The 20461-nt window shown below is 42.4% G+C and overlaps 1 protein-coding gene across 1 annotated transcript; it reads left to right on the forward strand.

Moving 5' to 3' along the window:
- The first annotated feature begins 11320 nt into the window (after positions 1-11320).
- AVPR2 (arginine vasopressin receptor 2) lies at positions 11321-18691 on the forward strand. The gene is made up of 3 exons (XM_087707928.1): positions 11321-11528; positions 15045-15903; positions 18489-18691. The coding sequence occupies exons 1-3, from the start codon at positions 11508-11510 to the stop codon at positions 18689-18691; spliced, it is 1083 nt and encodes a 360-aa protein (XP_087564054.1). The 5' UTR covers positions 11321-11507.
- Positions 18692-20461: the final 1770 nt, after the last annotated feature.

Below are 20461 nucleotides of genomic sequence, written 5' to 3' on the forward strand. Positions count from 1 at the left end.
TGAAACCCACCACTGCTTAAAAGTATACCCAAAGCATAAGGATCGGGGGAAGGGCTACAACAGAGTCAGGAAAACTGATCACAAAACATCTGTATTAAGCCAATGGAATCTGGCTGGAGTCCCCCTCCCTGGAACCATAATGAGGAAAATGCATGGAGACCAATTCTCCATGAACAAGAATCAACTACGGCCAATCAAATTCTCCCCCCCCCCCCCCAAAGCTGGAATGCCCACCTCTTTCATCATCATTGATGATTTGGAGTGTGTAGTTCTAATTATAATCTCTCTCTTGCTAAATGCTTTATATCACGAAAAGTCTTACCGTTTGTGGATAATATGACAAATGAGCAACCAGCTTGCAGCAAGTGAGATCACCGAAAGATTAAAAGGGCTAAAAAATGAGGAAACAGTTTTAATGGAGATTCCAGATGATCGGTGAAGCTGACAATAGTCGGTGGCCAGGCCTCCATGACCTAGGCAGGCTCCTGGAATCTACAGATCTTGTCTCTTAACTTCTAGAAAACTGCTATCTACATTTCTGTATTGCAACCAAAGGTAAAGCTGCAAGGTGGGAGGCACATGCCTTGGTCCCAACATGTTTCTCCCATTATGCAATAATGTCAGAGGTGGTTACGTTTGCAGGGAAAGGCAAAGTGCCTTTTCAATGTTATTCTGCTTACAATTTGTCTCCCTGCTACCCCAATTTTCCTGGTCTTTTTTCTTGCACTGTTTTCTTCCGTAAGCAGATAATCTGGAAGCTAATTCAGGTGGAAAAAGAGGAGGCTGTTATCATTAACCAGCAAGAATGTGAAAGGCTACTTTGCAGAAGTCCAAACTGTGCTTACAATGAGGATCCTATGAAAAAAAAAGGAAGCTCTCATATCCCATCCAAAACCCGTCTACTGTAATCTACCCACAAGTGCCAGTGAATATGCGAAGCGAGATGGATTTCATATGCTGTAAAGAGGAAAAATCTCTTGTAGATAACCATAATAGTAAGATGTTTGTATCTTTCCTGTTGGCCTTCAAAGTACTCTTATAAATACAATAGAGTCTCAGATCTGCTCTATAATTTGCTGCCTCCACTGGCAATCCTCTGAAGGCAAATGGGCTGTCCTTATTTACAATGTGCAAGGCATATTAAAGTCAGGGATTAGTAGAATCCCCTTGACTTGTTTTCCTACCTGCAAACATCAGCAGTCAGTGGTAAAATGACTCCAATCATTCTCCTTAATGTGTGATGGGAGCAGTGGTGGGTTTCAAAATGTTTTGGAACCTCTTCTGTAGGTGTGGCCTGCTTTGTGGGAGTGGCTTGCTGGCCATGTGACCAGGTGGGAGTGGCTTGCCAGCCATGTGACCAGGTGGGAATGGCTTGGCAGTCATGTGACCAGGTGGGAGTGGCCAAGACGATGTCACTGAATTCTTTGCCCCGATGGATGATCTACAAAAAGATATAAAAAAGGAAAATCATTATTTTGTGTACTTACTACTTAAATAAGATTAAAATAAGTATGTAACGTTCCCGTGGTTCGTCCATGAGGCCAATGTGGAGAAAAGACAGGACACGACCTTTCTCGGGATGGAGCGACCCAGATTGGGGGTCTGAGAGCCCCTTTTATTGAGATAGGACAAAGGCAGGAGGAGCAATAGCATGTGGTTAAAAACAGCCTGTAAAAGTACAATTTCTAATCTACTGCTCAGTCTATATATGGTCAAATCCTGGACGTCAATGGTAGGGCACATCTCAGAATGTTATGTTATGCACTATCAGGATGTTATGGCGTTTTAGGAGTTTGTTTTCTCCTGTGTGGTTCAGCGTGGCTCTGCAACTATATTACAACATAAGTACACAAAACAATAAAAGAGCTACTTACAGAAGAAAGATGGCTGTCCTTGCCAGTCTTCAATATCACTGACTCCAATGAATGGCCTGCACAAAGAAGAGACACAGAAATGAACTCTTCAATTGCATGCACTGCGTTAGGATGAAACCAGGACACAAAATAATAGAAAAGGAAGATGACTGTCCTTTTATGTGTTGAAGTCACCCACTGACCACCTTGCTCCAATGAATGGCCTGCACAAAGAGATACAGAAAGGAAGACTTTAATTGCTTGCACTACTAGATTAAGGATGAAACCAGCACACAAAGCAATAAAACAGCTACTTACATAGGAAAGATGACAGCCCTAGCGGTCATACTCTGTTGCCTCTTCATCCTGTTAAATAATACTAACTGCAGAAGAAATAAAACAATATTGGACTCAATTGTGGTTGTAAGCTGAGGACTACACTACAGGTAACAGAAGGGACCTCTGTTTTCACCCAACAATGTACAGTCTTTTCAGGAAGGATGTCCCCCAACAAACAGGAAAGATATAGTTTTTCATCTAAGAAGTTAGATCAAGAATGAATGTCATCGGTAGATTCACAGAGCAATACAGATTTCTTTTTCTGAAATTTATTCCTCAGTTCAAAAAACAGGAATATATGAATTAGGTTCAGTACTTAGGACAGACCAAGTAGCTATTCAAGAGTTAGTGGTGTCATGGTTAGAAGCAATGGTAAAGCAAGATATGGATTTAAAACCAGTAATATTTGGTTGGGCATTTCAAAGGGAATGCAATACATATTTAATTTTGCACATGTTAACAGCTGCTGGAATTGTGCATAACAGTGGAAAAACAAGGATATGAAAATGAATAAATATTAGAATGTGCAGGAATGAATAAATTGACAATTAAAATCAAGAAGGCTTCGAATACTTTTTCACATGAGATTTGTTTTATCAATTGCTAACTAACAGAAACAGAAATTAAAAATCTAAAAGTATGAAAGAAAAAACCAATTATGTAAGGAAAGGTCACTAAAATGTATAAGGAAATATTATTAGTACTTGATCATTATTAATGTGTAGATAACATTACACACCCACAAACAAACTATGACAGTGCCAAGAAAACACCCCAAAATAACAATTTCTCCCCAAAAGACTGCAGACGAAACCAGTTTTTCCCCTAACCCTAAGGACAGGAAAGACAAAGCCACTGGAATAAAAACCATCAAGGCATTGTGGTAAATTATAAAGGACAGTGCCAGGAAGCTCACAGAACCAGCAACGACCTCACAATTACCTAAACAACCAGGTATCACACAGAAACACACAAAATCTGGCAAAGCTGCCTTGCACCAACCTGGCCTGCCCATAGAAAAGCAGCCACTTTGAGACACATAAACCATGCACCAACTTGCACACTTAAAAGCAACATATTGCGTCATAAATAAAATATTTGCAAAAAGGAATAACATTTCTTGTAATAAACATATTTTATAAACAATAAATACATTAAAATTCTCTAAAATAATTTTTAAAAGATATTCTATAAATAATAAAAAATCCTTTAAAACCATTTAAAAATATTCCATACACAATAATTTAAAATAAAACTATTTTAAAACATTCCACACACAATAATTTAAAATAAAAACCAGTTAAAAGTATTCCACACACAATAATTTAAAATAAAACCATTTTAAAGTATTCCACACACAATAATTTAAAGTAAAACCAGTTAAAAGTATTCCACACACAATAAATTAAAATAAACCATTTTAAAAAATTATATTCAATACTTTTAAATAAAACAATTTTAAAACATTCTGTACACAATACATTTAAAAGTATTGAGTATAGAATTTTTTAAATGGTTTATTTTAATTTATTGTTGATAGAATCTTTTTTAAATAGTCTAAAACAATTTTAAAAAAGATACTATCAACAATAAATTGAAATAAACCATTTTTAAAAATTCTATACTCAATACTTTTAAATAAAATGATTTTTAAAAATTCTATACACAATAAATAAAATATTCTTTTAAAAAATATTAAAAGCATTAAAGAAAAAAAATGGGTCACTTACCAGCAGGCAGAATCAGCAGCTCTCCGATGTGATGGATGCAGCAGAAAGCAGGCAGGTGACAAGGAAGCAGGTAAGCTGGACTGAAGGAATATAAACCCTTCCATTCTCCACCATCCACTCAGAGTTGAAGAAGCTTCTTGGGTGAGAAGCAAAATGTCTTCAAAGAAAAAACAAAGACCCGTTGCCTCTTGAAAAAGCACCATTGGGACTGACATAGAGAGATGCAAACATATAAAGGCAAACGGCATTTAAAGCAATTTTAAAATATGTGGATTTCAATTCCCAACATTCTTTAGAGAACTGGCTGGGGCATTCTGGGAGTTGAAGGTCACACTCTTAAAGTTGTCAAACAATGATCTGAAGCATCTGGCTCCCCCTAGTGGGGAACAATGCCATTACCAAAGGATCTATGATGCTATAAATAAGAATCAATTACATTTATTCCAGAATAGGCCAACTATTAAACAGAATCCAGACTACTTGTTAACCCCTCCCCCATTGAAAGCAACAATTAAATCCATTCAGCTTTTGGGGAGGCAAAACTAGATTAAACCAGGATGGTATCTGGAGAAGCTGATTTCCTTGTTCCTTGTTTTTGTTTTTTTTCTTCTTTTTTTGCAATATCATTTGGTGCTTTCTGGAAAAAGAAGAATGGCAGGGAATTGATTCTATTTACTGCACTTACCAAATGAGTAGGCAACCTTTTGATACAACTAGCAGGTAGGGGTCAGATGTTAAAACCGGGCAAAACTAAAAACTTGGATTTGGAAAATCTGTATGTTTTTTTTTTCTCTTTGTTTAAAAAAGCATGTTAATTAAGCCCATTTAGCTTTGACCATACTTTGAAATTCCTGCTATCTCACGTATAGAAAAATAAGTCAAATAAACGTCTGAAAATTGGGGGAAAACAAACCTCTTGGGTCCCTATGAATTCATGTAAATTAGATGAGGCAGAAGGAACTTTGGCATATTAGGGGTTAAGAGCTGAAGAGTTGGAACCGGTTGGCTAGCTGTCCAATTTCCTGAATGGGCTCCTTCTGCCAGTTGGCCAGAACTATTATTTGCAGCATTTATGTTCTTCAGATAAAGAGGGAACATGCATACTGGCTGGCTGGCTGCCTATTTCACTCCTCCCCCAGCATCTACCCAGTTGCAATCAAGAACTCGGGGTGAACCTGCAGAGAACCTGGGGCACGACCAGCAGGCGATGGAAGTTCAAGAGACATTTCAACTATCTTGGCTAAGTTCCTGTGTCTTTTACATTCAGTAATGACATTTCACCCACCAAAGATGTGGAGATATGAAAACACGCGTTCTGCCTACTTTGATGGGAATTCTTCCAGGAAAAAATTGATAGAAACATCAGATGTGAATAAAAATACCTTTTTTCTTTCTGGCAGAGCCTCTTGCCCGTGTTACCTAGTGCTTGTGTGGGTGAATAAGGAAACCACTCTAGAGCAGAGTGAAATAATCAGAAAAACCTCCTCTGTAGACTTTCTACCAGCTATATAAGATTTATTGAATTGAATTGAATTGAATTTTATTATTTGTATGCCGCCCTTCTCCGGGAAGGACTCAGGGCAGCGAACAATTCAAAAAGGGGAAAAAACGAAATACAGATAATTAAAATAAGCAAGAGTCACACAACCATACAAGTCGAGAGGGGAGGGAACTCATCAACCCCAGGCCTGCCGGCAAAGCCAGGTTTTGACGGCTTTTCGGAAGGCCTGGAGAGAGGTGAGGGTCCGAATCCCTGCGGGGAGTTCGTTCCAAAGGGCCGGAGCTGCCACAGAGAAGGCCCTCCCCCGGGTAGTAGCCAGATGGCATTGGCTAGTAGATGGAACCCGGAGGAGGCCAACCCTGTGTGATCTAACGGGTATGTGGGAGGTAATTGGCAGCAGGCGGTCTCTCAAGTACCCAGATCTGATACCATGAAGGGCTTTATAAGTTACGACTAGCACCTTGAAGCGTATCCGGAGACTGATCGGTAACCAGTGCAGCTCGCGGAGGATAGGTGTAACGTGGGTGTACCGAGGTGCACCCACAATCGCTCGCGCGGCTGCATTCTGGACGAGTTGAAGTCTCCGAATACTCTTCAAGGGCTGCCCCATGTAGAGCACATTGCAGTAGTCCAGTCTTGAGGTCTGCAGGGATCTTGATCTAATTAAAAAAAAATATTTCCCCTATCAGTGTCAAATGATAGAATACACATAGAATAAGTATCTTAGAAAATAAACTTTAGTTAGTTCATACAATGCAATAAAACCCATGTCTAGATTTCTTTTTTTTTTAAAAAAAAACACTATTCCTTTGATGGTATCATATGCTAACAAAATAGCAGCACGGTGCAGATAAAGATTATATTGGGCAGATTGCATTTCAAGTAGCTCATCTTCCATTTTTGATCTGAGAAAACAAACTTTTCCATTATGTCTATGGCATACCGAATCTCTGCGTCTCTTATCTATTGTTGGACTCAAGATCCAAGCAATCCCGGTCAGTTTTTAATTAATGGAGAGACATTCATAAGAGCCAAGGTGGCGCAGTGGTTAAATGCAGCACTGCAGGCTACTGCTAGATCAGCAGTTCAGCGGTTCAAATCTCACCGGCTCAGGGTTGACTCAGCCTTCCATCCTTCCGAGGTGGGTAAAATGAGGACCCAGATTGTTGGGGGCAATATGCTGACTCTCTGTAAACCGCTTAGAGAGGGCTGAAAGCCCTATGAAGCGGTATATAAGTCTACTGCTATTGCTATTCTGAGAATAGCCGGAGGGCCTTCAGTTCTAGAATCTATTCCGCTGTAGAAGGTCATTGTTAGAAAGTTCCTCTTATTAGAAGTCTTAGCCTTTCAGCTTCCAAACAGAGTTTCTCATCAAGTGAATTGCCAACATGATTAAATAGCAATAAAAGCACTGTCTGGTTCAGATAAGTTGGGGCTGCTAATTTTAGAATACCCTCCGATTGATATGACAGTATCAGACTGGGCAAGGCTGGTCTATATAGAGTTTTGAGGGTTCAAAGTTCTTTGCAATGTTGTACAAGGCAAACTAATGTTAAGATAATAATGGTGTCAGGCCTGCAGTTATAGTCCTTTTAGAAATTTGGCCTGCCACATTTTCTCTTATTTCATTATGCTGCTTCTTTAGTATAGTTGATGGGAGGGGGGAATAGACAGGATTGTGGAATGTGTTATTATCATTCTTTTCTAGAAGACCAAGGTCATCTTTTGTCTCCGCGCTTTTACACCTGACCGGAAGCAGCTGGGTGGAGACGCCAGCGTGGAAGAAGAAGATTCGGCCATGTGATGGATTGTGGGTGTGGGGACAAGATCATGAACTTTTAACTGGGTGGGATTCTGATGTAATTTCCAGAATTGGGATTAACACAGATGTGCTAAGATGTCTGATTTATTAAATTGGAACTTTAAGGATCGTTTTGCCTTGGACTCTGATTTAATTCTACATGATACTTGGAACGCTGACAAATGGCTTACTTAAGCCCCACTCCTTCCTCGGTCCAGTCCAAATGTTAAAAGGATTTCAGGCCCAATCGAAGCCGGGTCCTGCAAGTAAGACCCAAGGCACTCTGCTGCAAAAAGGAGGTGATCCATTTAGTCTCAAAAGCAAAACTGATTCACTCCTGGAGGAAGCTGCAGAAAAGATGGGGTACAAAGGGGTTGTTTTACAGGGGACAGGTCTTTTGTGTAGAGTGTTGTGCAGTGTGTGGATGTGTACGTGTGCATTCTGTTGTATGGTTCTGCCAAAAGGTTAGCCCTAATTGTCCTTCCTTGTATCCGTAAGCTTTCTTTTTTTGTTGTGTAAATAGTGTTTGGGCAGCTTATTTGCGGATTTGAGGAAGTGTGGGCAAATAGTTTCTTTGTTTTGTCACTCATGCCAGGGTAATTGGTTTCTGTATTTGTCAGTTGATTGTTCAGCAGAGGTGTGTTTTTAACAGTCTTTCACTATGTTATGTTACAATATATTAATTCTGATTACATACAACATAGTTTCCTGCACCTGGCAGTTATGGGTAGTTTTAAGAAGGAGCGAAGGGAGTTTCTTATGATCGTTTTGTGATTATTTTTAAATACGCAATTATATAAGTAGTCCTTGACTTATGAACACAACTGAGCCCAAGATTTCTGGTTTTGAGACATTGGTCAACCTTTCATGCCACAGTTGTTAAGTGAATCACTGCGGTTGTTAAGTCAGCAACACATTTGTTAAGTGAATCTGGCTTCCCCCATTGACACTAGATCCAGAGGTGGGTTCCTACCAGTTCGCACCTATTCGGTAGAACCGGTTCGTCAAATCTACCGAACTGGTTAGAAGAGGTTCCACCAGTGGACCCGGAAAGCAGGCCACACCTACAGAAGAGGTTCCCAAAAATTTTGAAACCCATCACTGGCAAGCGTCTTCTAACTTGACAGCTTTAAGACTTGCATGCTTCAATGCCAGAGTTTCTGAATAGCTACTTGGACCAATCTAAGTACTAATTCATAATTTCATATCCGGTCACATGGGTGGCAAGCCACTCCCATTCAGTCACATGGGTGGCAAGCCACTCCCACAAAGGAGGCCACACCCACAGAGTAGGTTCAAAAAAGTTTTGAAACCCACCACTGACTACATCTATCAAAAATGGTTAGGTATAGTGAAATTTTAGACAGCCAAGGGAATTCGAAAACAAATCCAGAATTAAAGGAGCAAAATATAAATATAGATTGGTGGCCATATCTCCAACTACAATTGAGATACAAAAAAGAAGTAAAAGAATATGGAATATACACAGAATTACAACAAATAGATAAAATTTTAATTGGCCTGGAAAATAAATTCATAATGAAAGTTTACAAATATTTATTAGAAGTAACATTAGAAGAAGAAAAAGTTAAAGGTTGCATGATAGCGTGGGCCAAATATTTGGTTACAACATAGATCTAGTGGATTGGGAAAGAATTTGGAACACAAATTATAAACTAACACGATCATCAGCACTTAAAGAAAATATGTACAAAATGTTTTATCGTTGGCATTTATCACCAACAAGATTGGCTAAAATGTACCCAAACATGAAGCCGACCTGCTGGAAGTGTAAAAAAGTACAAGGGACTTATTATCACATATGGTGGACCTGCCCGGAAACACAAAAATATTGGACAAAAATTTGGAAATGGATGCAAGAAATTACAGGAGAACAGATAAAATACAAACCCGAAATCTTTCCACTGGGAATAATCAAAGGGAAATATACAAAGAAAATTAAGTACATATTAACACATCTGCTAACTACAGCTAGAATAGCATTCGCCCAATGCTAGAAACAAAATAATACCCCCCTCGGATGAATTAGTGATAAACAAAACTTTGGATTGTGCAGAGATGGACAAATTAACACTGAAATTAAAAGATAAAGAAGAATCGGAATATTATGAAATTTGGAACAATTGGTACGAATGGCTGCAAAACAAGAATAAAATTAATTAAGCCAAAAAACAATATATATAAATATATATAGAACTGTGTATAAAGGGTGTAAATATAGAAGCGAAATATTATATACATGTACAGGTATGATGACATAACAATGTTGATGTAATGACTGTAAGGTGTTGTAGAAGGGAAAAAATAATTTTAAAAAATCTGCTAATAAAAAAGAAAACGTCATAAGTCATTTTTTTTCATTGCCATTACAACTTTGAGTGGTCACTGAAACAACTGTTGTAAGTCAAGGACCACCTACCGGTATACTCTAGCATAACCTTGCTTTTGGGCTGGACTGAAGGAGTTTGATGTGTTGTATTTCAGGATTTGAGGTTCCCCTTCACAAATAAAACCCTAAACTAGCAATGAAATCACTTCGCTTTGCATTTCCCCCTGAAAAAGCAAATCAACATGAATATAGGAATCTGCATTGGAGGTGAGATTTTAGGCCAGTGAGAAATATTATTAGAGAGCCGAGGTGGCGCAGTGGTTAAATGCAGCACTGCAGGCTACTTCAGCTGACTGCAGTTCAGCAGTTCGGCGGTTCAAATCTCACCGGCTCAAGGTTGACTCAGCCTTCCATCCTTCCGAGGTGGGTAAAATGAGGACCCGGATTGTTGTTGGGGGCAATATGCTGACTCTGTAAACCGCTTAGAGAGGGCTGAAAGCCCTATGAAGCGGTATATAAGTCTAACTGCTATTGCTATTGCTAAATATTAAGTTCTGTCTGTCCCAAGTTGCCTCGTCTGATAATATATAACTATATCAGGAAAGAAAGAAATGCTTTAATAATTCAAGTGTTTGGAGCCCTAATTAGACCAACCATGCCTTGCTGATTTGATTTTTGATTCTTTTGCTTCTATATTTTTATAGTAGCATGGGAGATACTGAAGATGACAGGGGGAGGGGTGTGTGTCCTACCTATGAAATTCTCTACGCTAAGCAAACAATCCATCAGAAGCGATTACCTAATCCGTGCCGATGCAAATTGTAGTTGTTAATAAATTGTGCCAGTCTTGCTATGGGAAGGAGTGGAGACTGCCAATTGAAGCACCTGGAACAGAGAATACCTTTTTTTTTATTTGAAATTTTTTGAAAAAAAAAACTTTTACAAATGTTTACCCCCCTCCCCACCCAACCCCAACCCCCAACCTCCCCCCCCCACGACTTCCCAGAACCAATATAGGGTATAAATCTTTAACAAAGATGTTCTAAAATAAACTTAAAGAAAGTTAGTATCATCTTTCATTTGAGCTTTAACTCCTCTTTGCTAGGCTAACTCTAAGCAGATTATATCATTCCTTGTTTCTTCAGTCATAAACTACCTGGAATTTCTTAGTCCCGTATTTATTTAGAGTATAGTCAATCCATCTTCTCCACTCCAGTTTATATCTGTCGTTTGAATGGTCCTTGAGATATGCTGATATTTTAGCCATCTCTGCTAAGTTTGCGACTTTTAATGTCCATTCTTGACTAGTAGGCAAATCTTCCTTCTTCCAGTACTGCGCCACCAACAGTCTCGCTGCCGTTAAGCGATTGAACAGAGAATACCTTGATTTCAAGAGCTGGAGTGTAATATATAAATCATGATACTGCAGGTTAACAACATTCTTGATTTGAAAAGTGCAAGATCCAGAATTGGGGGAATGCAGTGGAGGGTGGGGGGGGAGAACTGTTAATACCCACCCTGAACTTTTGCTCCTCCTTCTCCTCTTTCCTGAAAGTTTTCATTCACTCTTGGGAAAGTCTGAGCAAAGCCAGCGTCTTTGGCATCCAGTCAAGTCAACAAATTAACTTCTACCAACAGGGTTGCCTGAGGGTGGGGAAAAGACAGTGCCCTCTTACTCCCACCCCCTTTTTCCCGGGGTCCCTCCTCCTTGATTTTGGTTACTGAAAGCTCTACATTTCACTGCATCTCATTAAGAAGAAAGTGAAGCAACTTCTTCACAAAGATCCAGGAGAAAATTCCTGGCTTGCTTCAGATTTCTTCCTTGCCTCTCTGAGCAGGCCGGTTCCTCTCTTGTGCCCGTGCCAGTGCGATCTGCAAGCAAACTGCCAGCTGGGCAGAATAAGGTTTATTGGTTGAAGTCACTTGCCAGCTGATGCTCCAATTGAATGACAAGGTAAGGGTTTGAGTATGGAAAACCTAATATCGAGGCAGCAGGTTTAAACCTGGACTTTAAATGTTGCCCTCCGCCTGTCTGTTCCCTTCCTGTACCCTTCCTCAAATGCTGACTTAAATTAGCATTAAGTGGCGGCTAGAACAGCTAATCAGCTAATCAGACTTAGAATTTGTGAATGGTACAAAACTGGAAGTTTTTAATAAGAGATTGGACAACCATTTGTCTGAAATGGTATGGTGCAGTGTTGGCAAACCTTTTCGGCACCAAGTGTGCGCAAAAGGGAAGAGGATCTTCCAGTTTCTGGCATGCGCACCAGCCAGCTAATCTTCTTGCGCGCATGCTCGCCAGAAACCGGAAGACCAGGTGGTCGGTCCGCATGAATGCGCGGGAAAACAGAAGATTATCTTTCTGACCAGGGGTAGGTTTTGGCTGCCGCTACTGCCGGTTCGCTCAGGCATGTGCCGCGTGCATATGCTTGATGCGTGCTGTGAGCGCATGCGCAGTGCAACAAAGATTGCTCTGCGCATGTGCAGAAGGCAAAAACGGTGGCACCTATGGTGCTGCCAAGAGAACCAGTTTGGGGGCGTGGCAAGCCTGGGTCACTGCCAGTTCCAGCCAACCAGGTTGCCAAGGTGCTACCAGTTCGGCCGAACCAGTCCGAACCTGTAGGAACCCACCTCTGTTCCTGGTGTTCGCTTGCGCACCAGGCAGCTGCTCTTCTGGTTTCCGGGGCTCCTGCACACGTGAAGACCAGCTAGCCGGAGTGCCAAAACTCAGAAAAGCAACTGTCGACCGTTCGCATGCCCAGAGAGATGCCTTTGCTTGCTACTTCCAGCACGGGTGCCATAAGTTCACCATCACAGCAGGTATCGTGTTTTCTCCTTGAGTTGGGTGCTGGATTAGAAGACCTCCAAGGTACCTTCCAACTCTGTTGTCCTGTTATTCTGAGTTTCCTTCTGCTCTTTTTCAATCTTCACAAAGCAGCCAAAAATTATTGTGGATCAAAACTGAATGGAGTTCATAGGTTTTCAATACCGAGCCGAGGTGGCGCAGTGGTTAGGGTGCAGGCTACTTCAGCTGACTGCTAGTAGTTGCAGTTTGGCGGTTCAAATCTCCGGCTCAAGGTTGACTCAGCCTTCCATCCTTCCGAGGTGAGTGAAAGGAGGACGCAGACTGTGGGGGGTGATATGCTGACTCTGTAAACCGCTTAGAGAGGGCTGAAAGCCCTATGAAGCGGTATATAAGTCTAACTGCTATTGCTATTGCTAATACAATATACACTCCGATTTATCCAGCTCTGCCCCATGCCATTTTTTTTTCATTTTGGTAGATTTATTCAGGATGGGCGGAGAGATTGTTCTGTTACTGTTGTTAAAAGATCCAACTGTTAGAAATGTACCAAACACCGTAGAAGATTCCTATCTGCCTTCTGCCATCTTTGAGATAGATGCTTTGAAAGAAGAGCAGTGAGACTTCAAGGAAACTGCTTCATTCAGAGTTTTTCAAACAGCGTTGTGTATAATGCTACAGTTCTGTAAAAAAGTGGTGAGATTTTTTGAGAGACTAAAGGCAGGCAGAAAAAGAAGAGGTTCGCTTGAAAACTGCCAATTCTCTGTCACTCTAGCCTTGCCTCTCCGTCGGGGGTTCTGAGAATTTTTTTCCTCATTAACATTTCATTTCATTTATTGAATTTCTATGCCGCCCAATCCCGAGGGACTCCGGGCGGCTTACAGAAGTGAAAAAAATTAAAAAGAATTTTTAAAAACAATGGGACACAACAAAGTTAAAAAAGGAACACAACAAACACCCAATCGAAAGGGGGCTGGACCTCAATCGAGGGGTCAACAGCCCCAGGCCTGCCGGAAAAGCCAGGTTTTAATGGCTTTGCGAAAGGCCATGAGAGTGGGCAGGGCCTGGATCTCTGGGGGCAGCTCATTCCATAGGGCCGGAGCGGCAACAGAAAAGGCCCTACTCCTAGGCGCCGCCAGCCGGCATTGTCCCGCTGAAGGCACCCGGAGAAGGCCCATCCTGTGCGATCTTATTGGTCTAAGGGAGGTATGTGGTAGAAGACAGTCTCGCAGGTATCCGGGTCCTAGGCCATGTAGGACTTTAAAGGTGATAACCAGCACCTTGAATCGTGCTCGGAGACCAATGGGCAGCCAGTGCAGCTCGCGGAGGATAGGTGTGATATGGGTGTACCTTGGCACACCCAGTATCGCTCGCGCGGCTGCATTCTGGACTAATTGCAGTCTCCGAACACTTTTCAGGCTCCATGGCTTGAAAAAATCCCAATTTCTTCTCCCCACCCCACCCCAACAATTTTATCTGTTGCATTTACCTATTTATTATAGCGATGCAAATGGCTAATATAAACCAAATTGCCAAACCTTTGCTATGAAGGACTGAAATCAGTATACCGGCACCAAAATCTAATTATTTACAGATGTTGGCCCAAAATCTGAAAATCAAAATTTTTTAAAGGCAATTAAATCAGTGTTTCTCAACCTTGGCAACTTGAAGAGGTCTGGACTTCAACTCCCAGAATTCCCCAGCCAGCATTCGCTGGCTGGGGAATTCTGGGAGTTGAAGTCCAGACCTCTTCAAGTTGCCAAGGTTGAGAAACACTGAATTAAATAATTGTGGTTTCAGTTAATCTGAAAAGATGCCCAGGCGGTTGCCAGACCCCCTACTGTCGAGATGCCCCCAATAAGTTACCATAACTGTAAAAATAAAGGTTGTCCTATGCACAGTCCTTTCTGTATTACATTACCATACACATACTTTTCAAAGCAGGGGATAAGTATTTAAGTATTTAATAAATTTATAGGCCGCCCAATCCCGAAGGACTCCGGGCGGCTTACAGAAATACATTTTTTAAAAAAAATAAAGAATTAAAAATAGAGAAAAAAACAGATTGAAACAGATTAAATAGCATAGGTAGTTCTCAACTTGCAATTATAAATTAGGACCAGAACTTCTGTCACTTCTGGAAGGAGGGAATGTAGGAGAGAAGGAAGGGGGGAAGGAAGGGGGAAAGGAAGGAGAGAAGGAGAAAAGAAAGGAGGGAAGGAAGGAAGGAGGGAAAGAAGGAGGGAAGGAGAGAAGGAGGGAAGGGGAAGGAGGGAGGGAAGGAAGGGGAGTAGGAGAGAAGAAACGAGGGAAGGAAAGAGGGAGGGAGGGAAGAAGAAGTAGGACCGTTGTAAGATAAGATGGATCTATGGGATGATAAAAAAGCAATCTTCAAGTATATTGTCAACAGTAGGGAAAAATTGTTATAAATACATATTATTAATAACAGTTATGAGATCATATAATTGTGAATGTATATATGAAATTGATAAAATAAAATAAAATAAAAAATTTTTTTAAAAAAGAAAGAACTTCTGTCACTAAGCAAGGCGATCATTAAGTCAGCCATACTTGATTTTATGACGTATTTTTCCTGTGGAATTGGAGAAAGTTGGTAAAATGGGGATATACTGATCTGATCTCCCCCCCCCCTTGTGCCTTTCACAGGATCAAATGCCAAACGCTTCCTCTGTGCCCCTGGAGCCCACTCCCAACGCTTCGTACCCCCCTCCATCCGATGACCGTGATGATGCTTTGGCTCAGGCTGAAATTGCCATTTTGGCTTCCATCTTCCTGCTGGCCACTCTGAGCAATGCCCTGGTGCTTGGAGCTCTCTTCCGCCAGGGTCGGCGGGCCAGCCCAATGCATCGATTCATCCAACACCTCTGCCTGGCCGATATGACGGTGGCCCTCTTCCAAGTCCTCCCTCAGCTCATTTGGGACATCACCGATCGCTTCCAAGGCCCAGACATCTTATGCCGTGCCGTCACTTATTTGCAGGTGGTCGGAATGTTCGCCTCGTCCTACGTTATCGTGGCCATGACCTATGACCGCTACCGTGCCATTTGCCGGCCATTGCTGGCTTTTCGGAGGGGAACAACCTCACGGCATCGACCTGTGCTATTGGCCTGGGCAGCATCCTTCCTTCTGAGCCTCCCACAGCTTTTCATCTTCTCCAAAACGGAACTGCCTAATGGAGCCCATGAGTGCTGGGCAGCCTTTGTGGAACCCTGGGGAGCCCGGGCCTACATCACCTGGGTGTTTCTGATGGTCTTCCTCCTTCCCACCTTCTTCATTGCCATCTGCCAAGGCATGATCTTCTGCGAGGTCTATCACAGCCTGCGTTTGGGGCCAGAAGCAGCCCTGGCTCGTAAGGGGAGCCAACAAGGGGCCTCTCCTATATCTGGCGCTGTAGCGAAGACTCTTAAGATGACACTGGTTATCGTGCTCACCTATATTTTCTGCTGGGCCCCCTTCTTCCTCGTACAACTGTGGGCTGTTTGGGATCCTCAACCACCCACTGAAGGTAGGTGCGACACAGCATTCAGTAACAGCACTTTAACCAGATTGTAACCCAGATTCCCCCAACCTGGTGGCTTTTGCCCTGTTGATCAGGAGGAATGATGAAATATTGTCCAACTCATTTGCGGGATACTGGATTAAGGAAGGCTCTTTTATCCCGTGGCACGACAAAACCGTGGTCCACTAAAGCGCGCCCGATTAAAGCGCCTACCTGACGTCATCAGCAGCGCGACAAATACGACCGCGGAGAAAAAAGGGCGCTTTAAAAAGCGCTTTTAAAGCAAGCCGATTCACGTTAAGGTAAGGGTTAGGGTTAGGGTTAGGGTTAGGTTAAGGGTTAGGGTTAGGTTTAGGGTTAGGTTAAGTGTTAGGGTTAGGTTTAGGTTTAGGGTTAGGTTAAGGGTTAGCGTTTGGTTTAGCGTTAGGTTAAGGGTTAGGGTTAGGGTTAGGTTTAGGGTTAGGTTAAGGGTTAGGTTTAGGGTTAGGGTTAGGGTTAGGTTTTGGGGGGTTAGGTTTAGGTTTACGCGTTAATTTTAGTTTTACCGCTCACAGCGTGCTTTTTTCGTCGCGCTGTGATGACGTCAGGTACGCGGTTTTGTCGAGCGCGCTTTAGTCGACCGCGGTTTTGTGGTGGAACCCTTTTATCCAATTAAACAGTTTAGGAAAAGAGAGGGTCCTTCTCTTTCTGCTAATTCTCATGGCAGTTTTTTCTTTTAAAACTGTTTATTTCATTTTCATTTTCATTTTATACAATCACTTATATACTGTGCATTTTTAAAAAAAGGAAAATCAATGAACACAACTCATCTTCCACCATAGAAAACCAACATAGCACTTCAATCCCCCATACACCCTTTCTTCTCCCCCTCCAACTTTCATTTCTCCCCTCCAACATTCCCCTCTTCTACTTCCCTTCCCCCTCAAACATTCCTTTCTCCCCTTCCCTCCATCTCACCCTCCTTACATTCCCCTCTCACTCCCTCTTTACTTCTCCCTCTTCTTTCCCTCTACTCCTCACTTTGGTGTATCTCTACAATTCATTAATATATTCAGTTTATATTTTACTCTAAAATTAAGAAAAATGAAAAGAAAAAAGAGAAAAAAAAGAAAAAAAGAAAAAAAAAGAAAAGAGAGCAACAGTATACAAGTGCATTCTTATCATGGCAGTTTTTTATGAACAGGACCTTCCTTCCTCCCTTCCCTTCCCTTCCTAGAGTAATGCATCCATTACTTTGATGTTTCCCTCATTTTATTACTACAGTAGTAACAACCTAATGAGAGAGAGAGAGGAAGGCTGACCTAGAGGCATCCAGTCTAATCCAATACTTTAACTACAACACCCCACCAACTCTCAAACATATTCTGCTGGAATGTTGAGGCTAATGTCTGTCTGTCTGTCTGTCTGTCTATGATATTACTTTCACCCCTGATATTTTTGTGGTTCCTCTGACACTTTGTTTCCTGTTTTGACTACCTACTAGAGATGTTGATCCAACTGTCCAGCTCTCCCTTCATAATTTGCTTGCCACTTCCCTGATCCGGTTGTCTTCTTAGTCTACAGTCCAATACAATTAAATAATCATGCAAAACTATCTGAATTAATTCCGCAGAACGTGGAACTAAGCACATAATCAATCAATCAATCCATGCAACAAATAAATGCAGTGAATCATGCCTTTTACGGTGTGTTTTGACTATATTGTTATAATTTATATATTCTATTCTATCATTTATATATTGTTTTATATCAATTCACATTACATTTCTGTTCTGACCCCCTCTTCCATCCAATAACGAATGCCGAGACAAGCTTAACTGGAACGTACTTTAATAGCAAGACACCAAGACCTTGGTGGCTGAAAGCCAAGCAGAACAAACAGATAAGGACCTTGGCAGCAACTCAGATAAACTCGGACAGCAATAAACACAGATAAGGCTTGGCAGCAATCCAGCCTGCCAAGCTCACAGTAATATCCTCCGACATTCAATCCTGCGTTGACTTCTGCAAAGATTAGAAGTAGCTTTGTGCACAAGTAGCTTTTTATAGTCTGGAGAGGAGCCTAATGACCATCAGCTGAGTGCAATCACCTCCTGTAATTGTGTAATTGTTCCTGACGCCTAGTGGCTCTTCGATGGCGTGCATCCAGGAACAACTCACTACTGGCCTCCGGCTCACTCTCCCTTGTCTCCTCCCCATTGGTCCAAGGCTCAGGTGCCTCCTGGTGGCCAACCAGCATCTCTGCGCCCTGCTCAGAGTCGGAACCCTGTCCAGGGTCCTCCACATTCTCCAGAGCCGACTCAGAGGGCCCCTCGCTGTCGGAGTCTGGTGGCAGCTCCAACGGCACCTGCTGGGCCACAACACATTTCCATATGCAAAGAGCTGAAGTTAAGGAAGGGCTGGGTTGAGTGGCCAGTTTCAACTAGAGCAAACTCTCATGTGAAGTTCTTCTTTTTATCCCAAGCACAGTTTTTAGTTCCTCGGTGATGGTGGGTCTGCCTTTACTGAATAAGTTGCTAAGATAAGTTTTAATGAGCTTAGCATCTGTTGATAACCCCCGGTAGTTCATCATCCCTATTATTTATTTCCAGGTCCAGCTTTCACCCTCCTGATGCTCGTTGCCAGCCTCAACAGCTGCACAAACCCCTGGGTCTATGCCACATTCAGCAACAGCATCTCAAGCGAACTGCGCCGAATCTTCTGCCCCAGATGGGCCCACCGGAAAGTCAGCTCCCTGTATGAAGACTCCATTCTCACAGGCAGCTTCTCATTGGGCCGAGAAACTCTTTCCTGAGGCAGCAGCTTGTAGACAGAAAGGCAGGGGTGAAGGGCACTCCTGCAGAAGGGTTGACCCTCAGCAACCAGCAGATAGCCTAAGGCTGCACCTCAGTTCAGCAGCACACATTTCTGCCCAGCAATGCTAAGTGAAGGGAACCTGTGTCAGAAAGGACTGCAGCAAGACATAGCTTCTGAATGGATTGGGGGGGGGGGGGTGTTTGTCTGCCAACGATTGAATTCCTTGATAATCTGCTACAGGCAGGGCCGGATTTTCCTATAGGCTAACTAGGCTTCAGCCTAGGGCCTCAAGATCAAGAGGGGCCTACATTCAAATTGTTAGCAAAATTAAAATTGCACTATTCTAAAAACAGTGAACACTAAAACACTGAACCGAAAATAAGGAGAAATTCTACGCGTATGACTAATAAACAAACATAAAAATGTATTGGTTAAGATTGTTCCAGCGTTGCGGCAGTTGGGGAGCCCGCCCACGTTCCCGGCACCGGCGGTCGGGCGAGAGGCGCGGCCGCTCTCAGTAGCCGCCCCGTCGACGCGGAGCCCACCAGCGGCCAGGCAGGTGAGGGCGAGGGGGGGAGCGAGCCGGGCAGCTGAGCGCAGCAGGGGAGGCGGCTGGCCTCGCTGCCTTTGCCGCAGAGCAGAGCCGCCCTCCGTCGGGAGGCCAGCTATCTATATTGATATATATATTGATATATATCACAGTAATGATGTATTTTATTGTCTCTCATGCAATTTACAAACTTAAAAATGGGAGGTGAAAGGGCCTCATAAGTGGAATAGCCTAGGGCCTCTTTTCATCTAAATCCGGCTCTGGCTACAGGGGCAGCACTGGAGCAGGTACTAAACTAGGGAAATTATGTCCTTTTCCAATCTCAAATTTCCTCTGTAATGTTTTGGCTTTGAGGTAGCACGAAGTTTGAATCGTTGTAAACATTGGTTTATGGTGTAGTATTACATGCCAACCTGGCTATTGTTATTTGACTAAGAGATCACAGTTTTCAAAAAAAAAGAATATCATTGCTTAGTATACTGTGTGCAGCCAGCCAGTATATTCTTGGCTGTGTTCCTCATCACACTTAGGTTTTCAAATGCAAAAAAAAAAAAAATGGGGGCTGTGCCCTACCATGAAACAAATTAAGGTGTTTGTTCCAACCTCAGAGCTCCATTGAAGAGGGCAGACAGCCCATAATAAGCCAAATATGCTCTTATGGGGATTGCTTTGGCTTCAATATATTTTGTGAGAAGTCTTTCCTACTGGCCTATGGCAGTGTTGATTGGAGCTAGCAGATGCCATGGGAATGTAATCTGCCTCTTGATATAATTCAATACTAACCAGTGAGTGAGTAACATCAAAAACTACAATGTCATTGCGTTTATCGTTCTTTGCACTGCTATTATACAGTTGCAGTGGGGCGGGGGTTCCATTCATTTTTGCACTGCACTCACACAATGGTAAACAAGGGGGGGGGGAGATATAATCAGCTGGTCACCTGCTACTGATCAGGGCTAAGAGGGAATGGCTGGCACAAGGCCACCTAAGACTCCTTCCATGGCTAAAGAAGAATTAGAATCTGGATTCTAATTCCACGTCACCATGCTGGCATTCTGCTTCAGTGTTGCTATCTGAAATAGAATTTGAACACTTCACAAGCTAAAGTAAAATGATTTGGATTCCAAAATACTAGAACAGGTTCAGAGTCATCAATTACATGAGGTGAGATCATTCGTGTTAGCCGGAAAGTGTAGGGCAGTGGTGGGTTTCAAAATT

Source organism: Thamnophis sirtalis, unplaced genomic scaffold, assembly GCF_051295495.1.
Source record: "Thamnophis sirtalis isolate CommonGarterSnake01/CBP01778 unplaced genomic scaffold, rThaSir2_p1.2 scaffold_3, whole genome shotgun sequence".
NCBI classification, from domain to species: domain Eukaryota; kingdom Metazoa; phylum Chordata; class Lepidosauria; order Squamata; family Natricidae; genus Thamnophis; species Thamnophis sirtalis.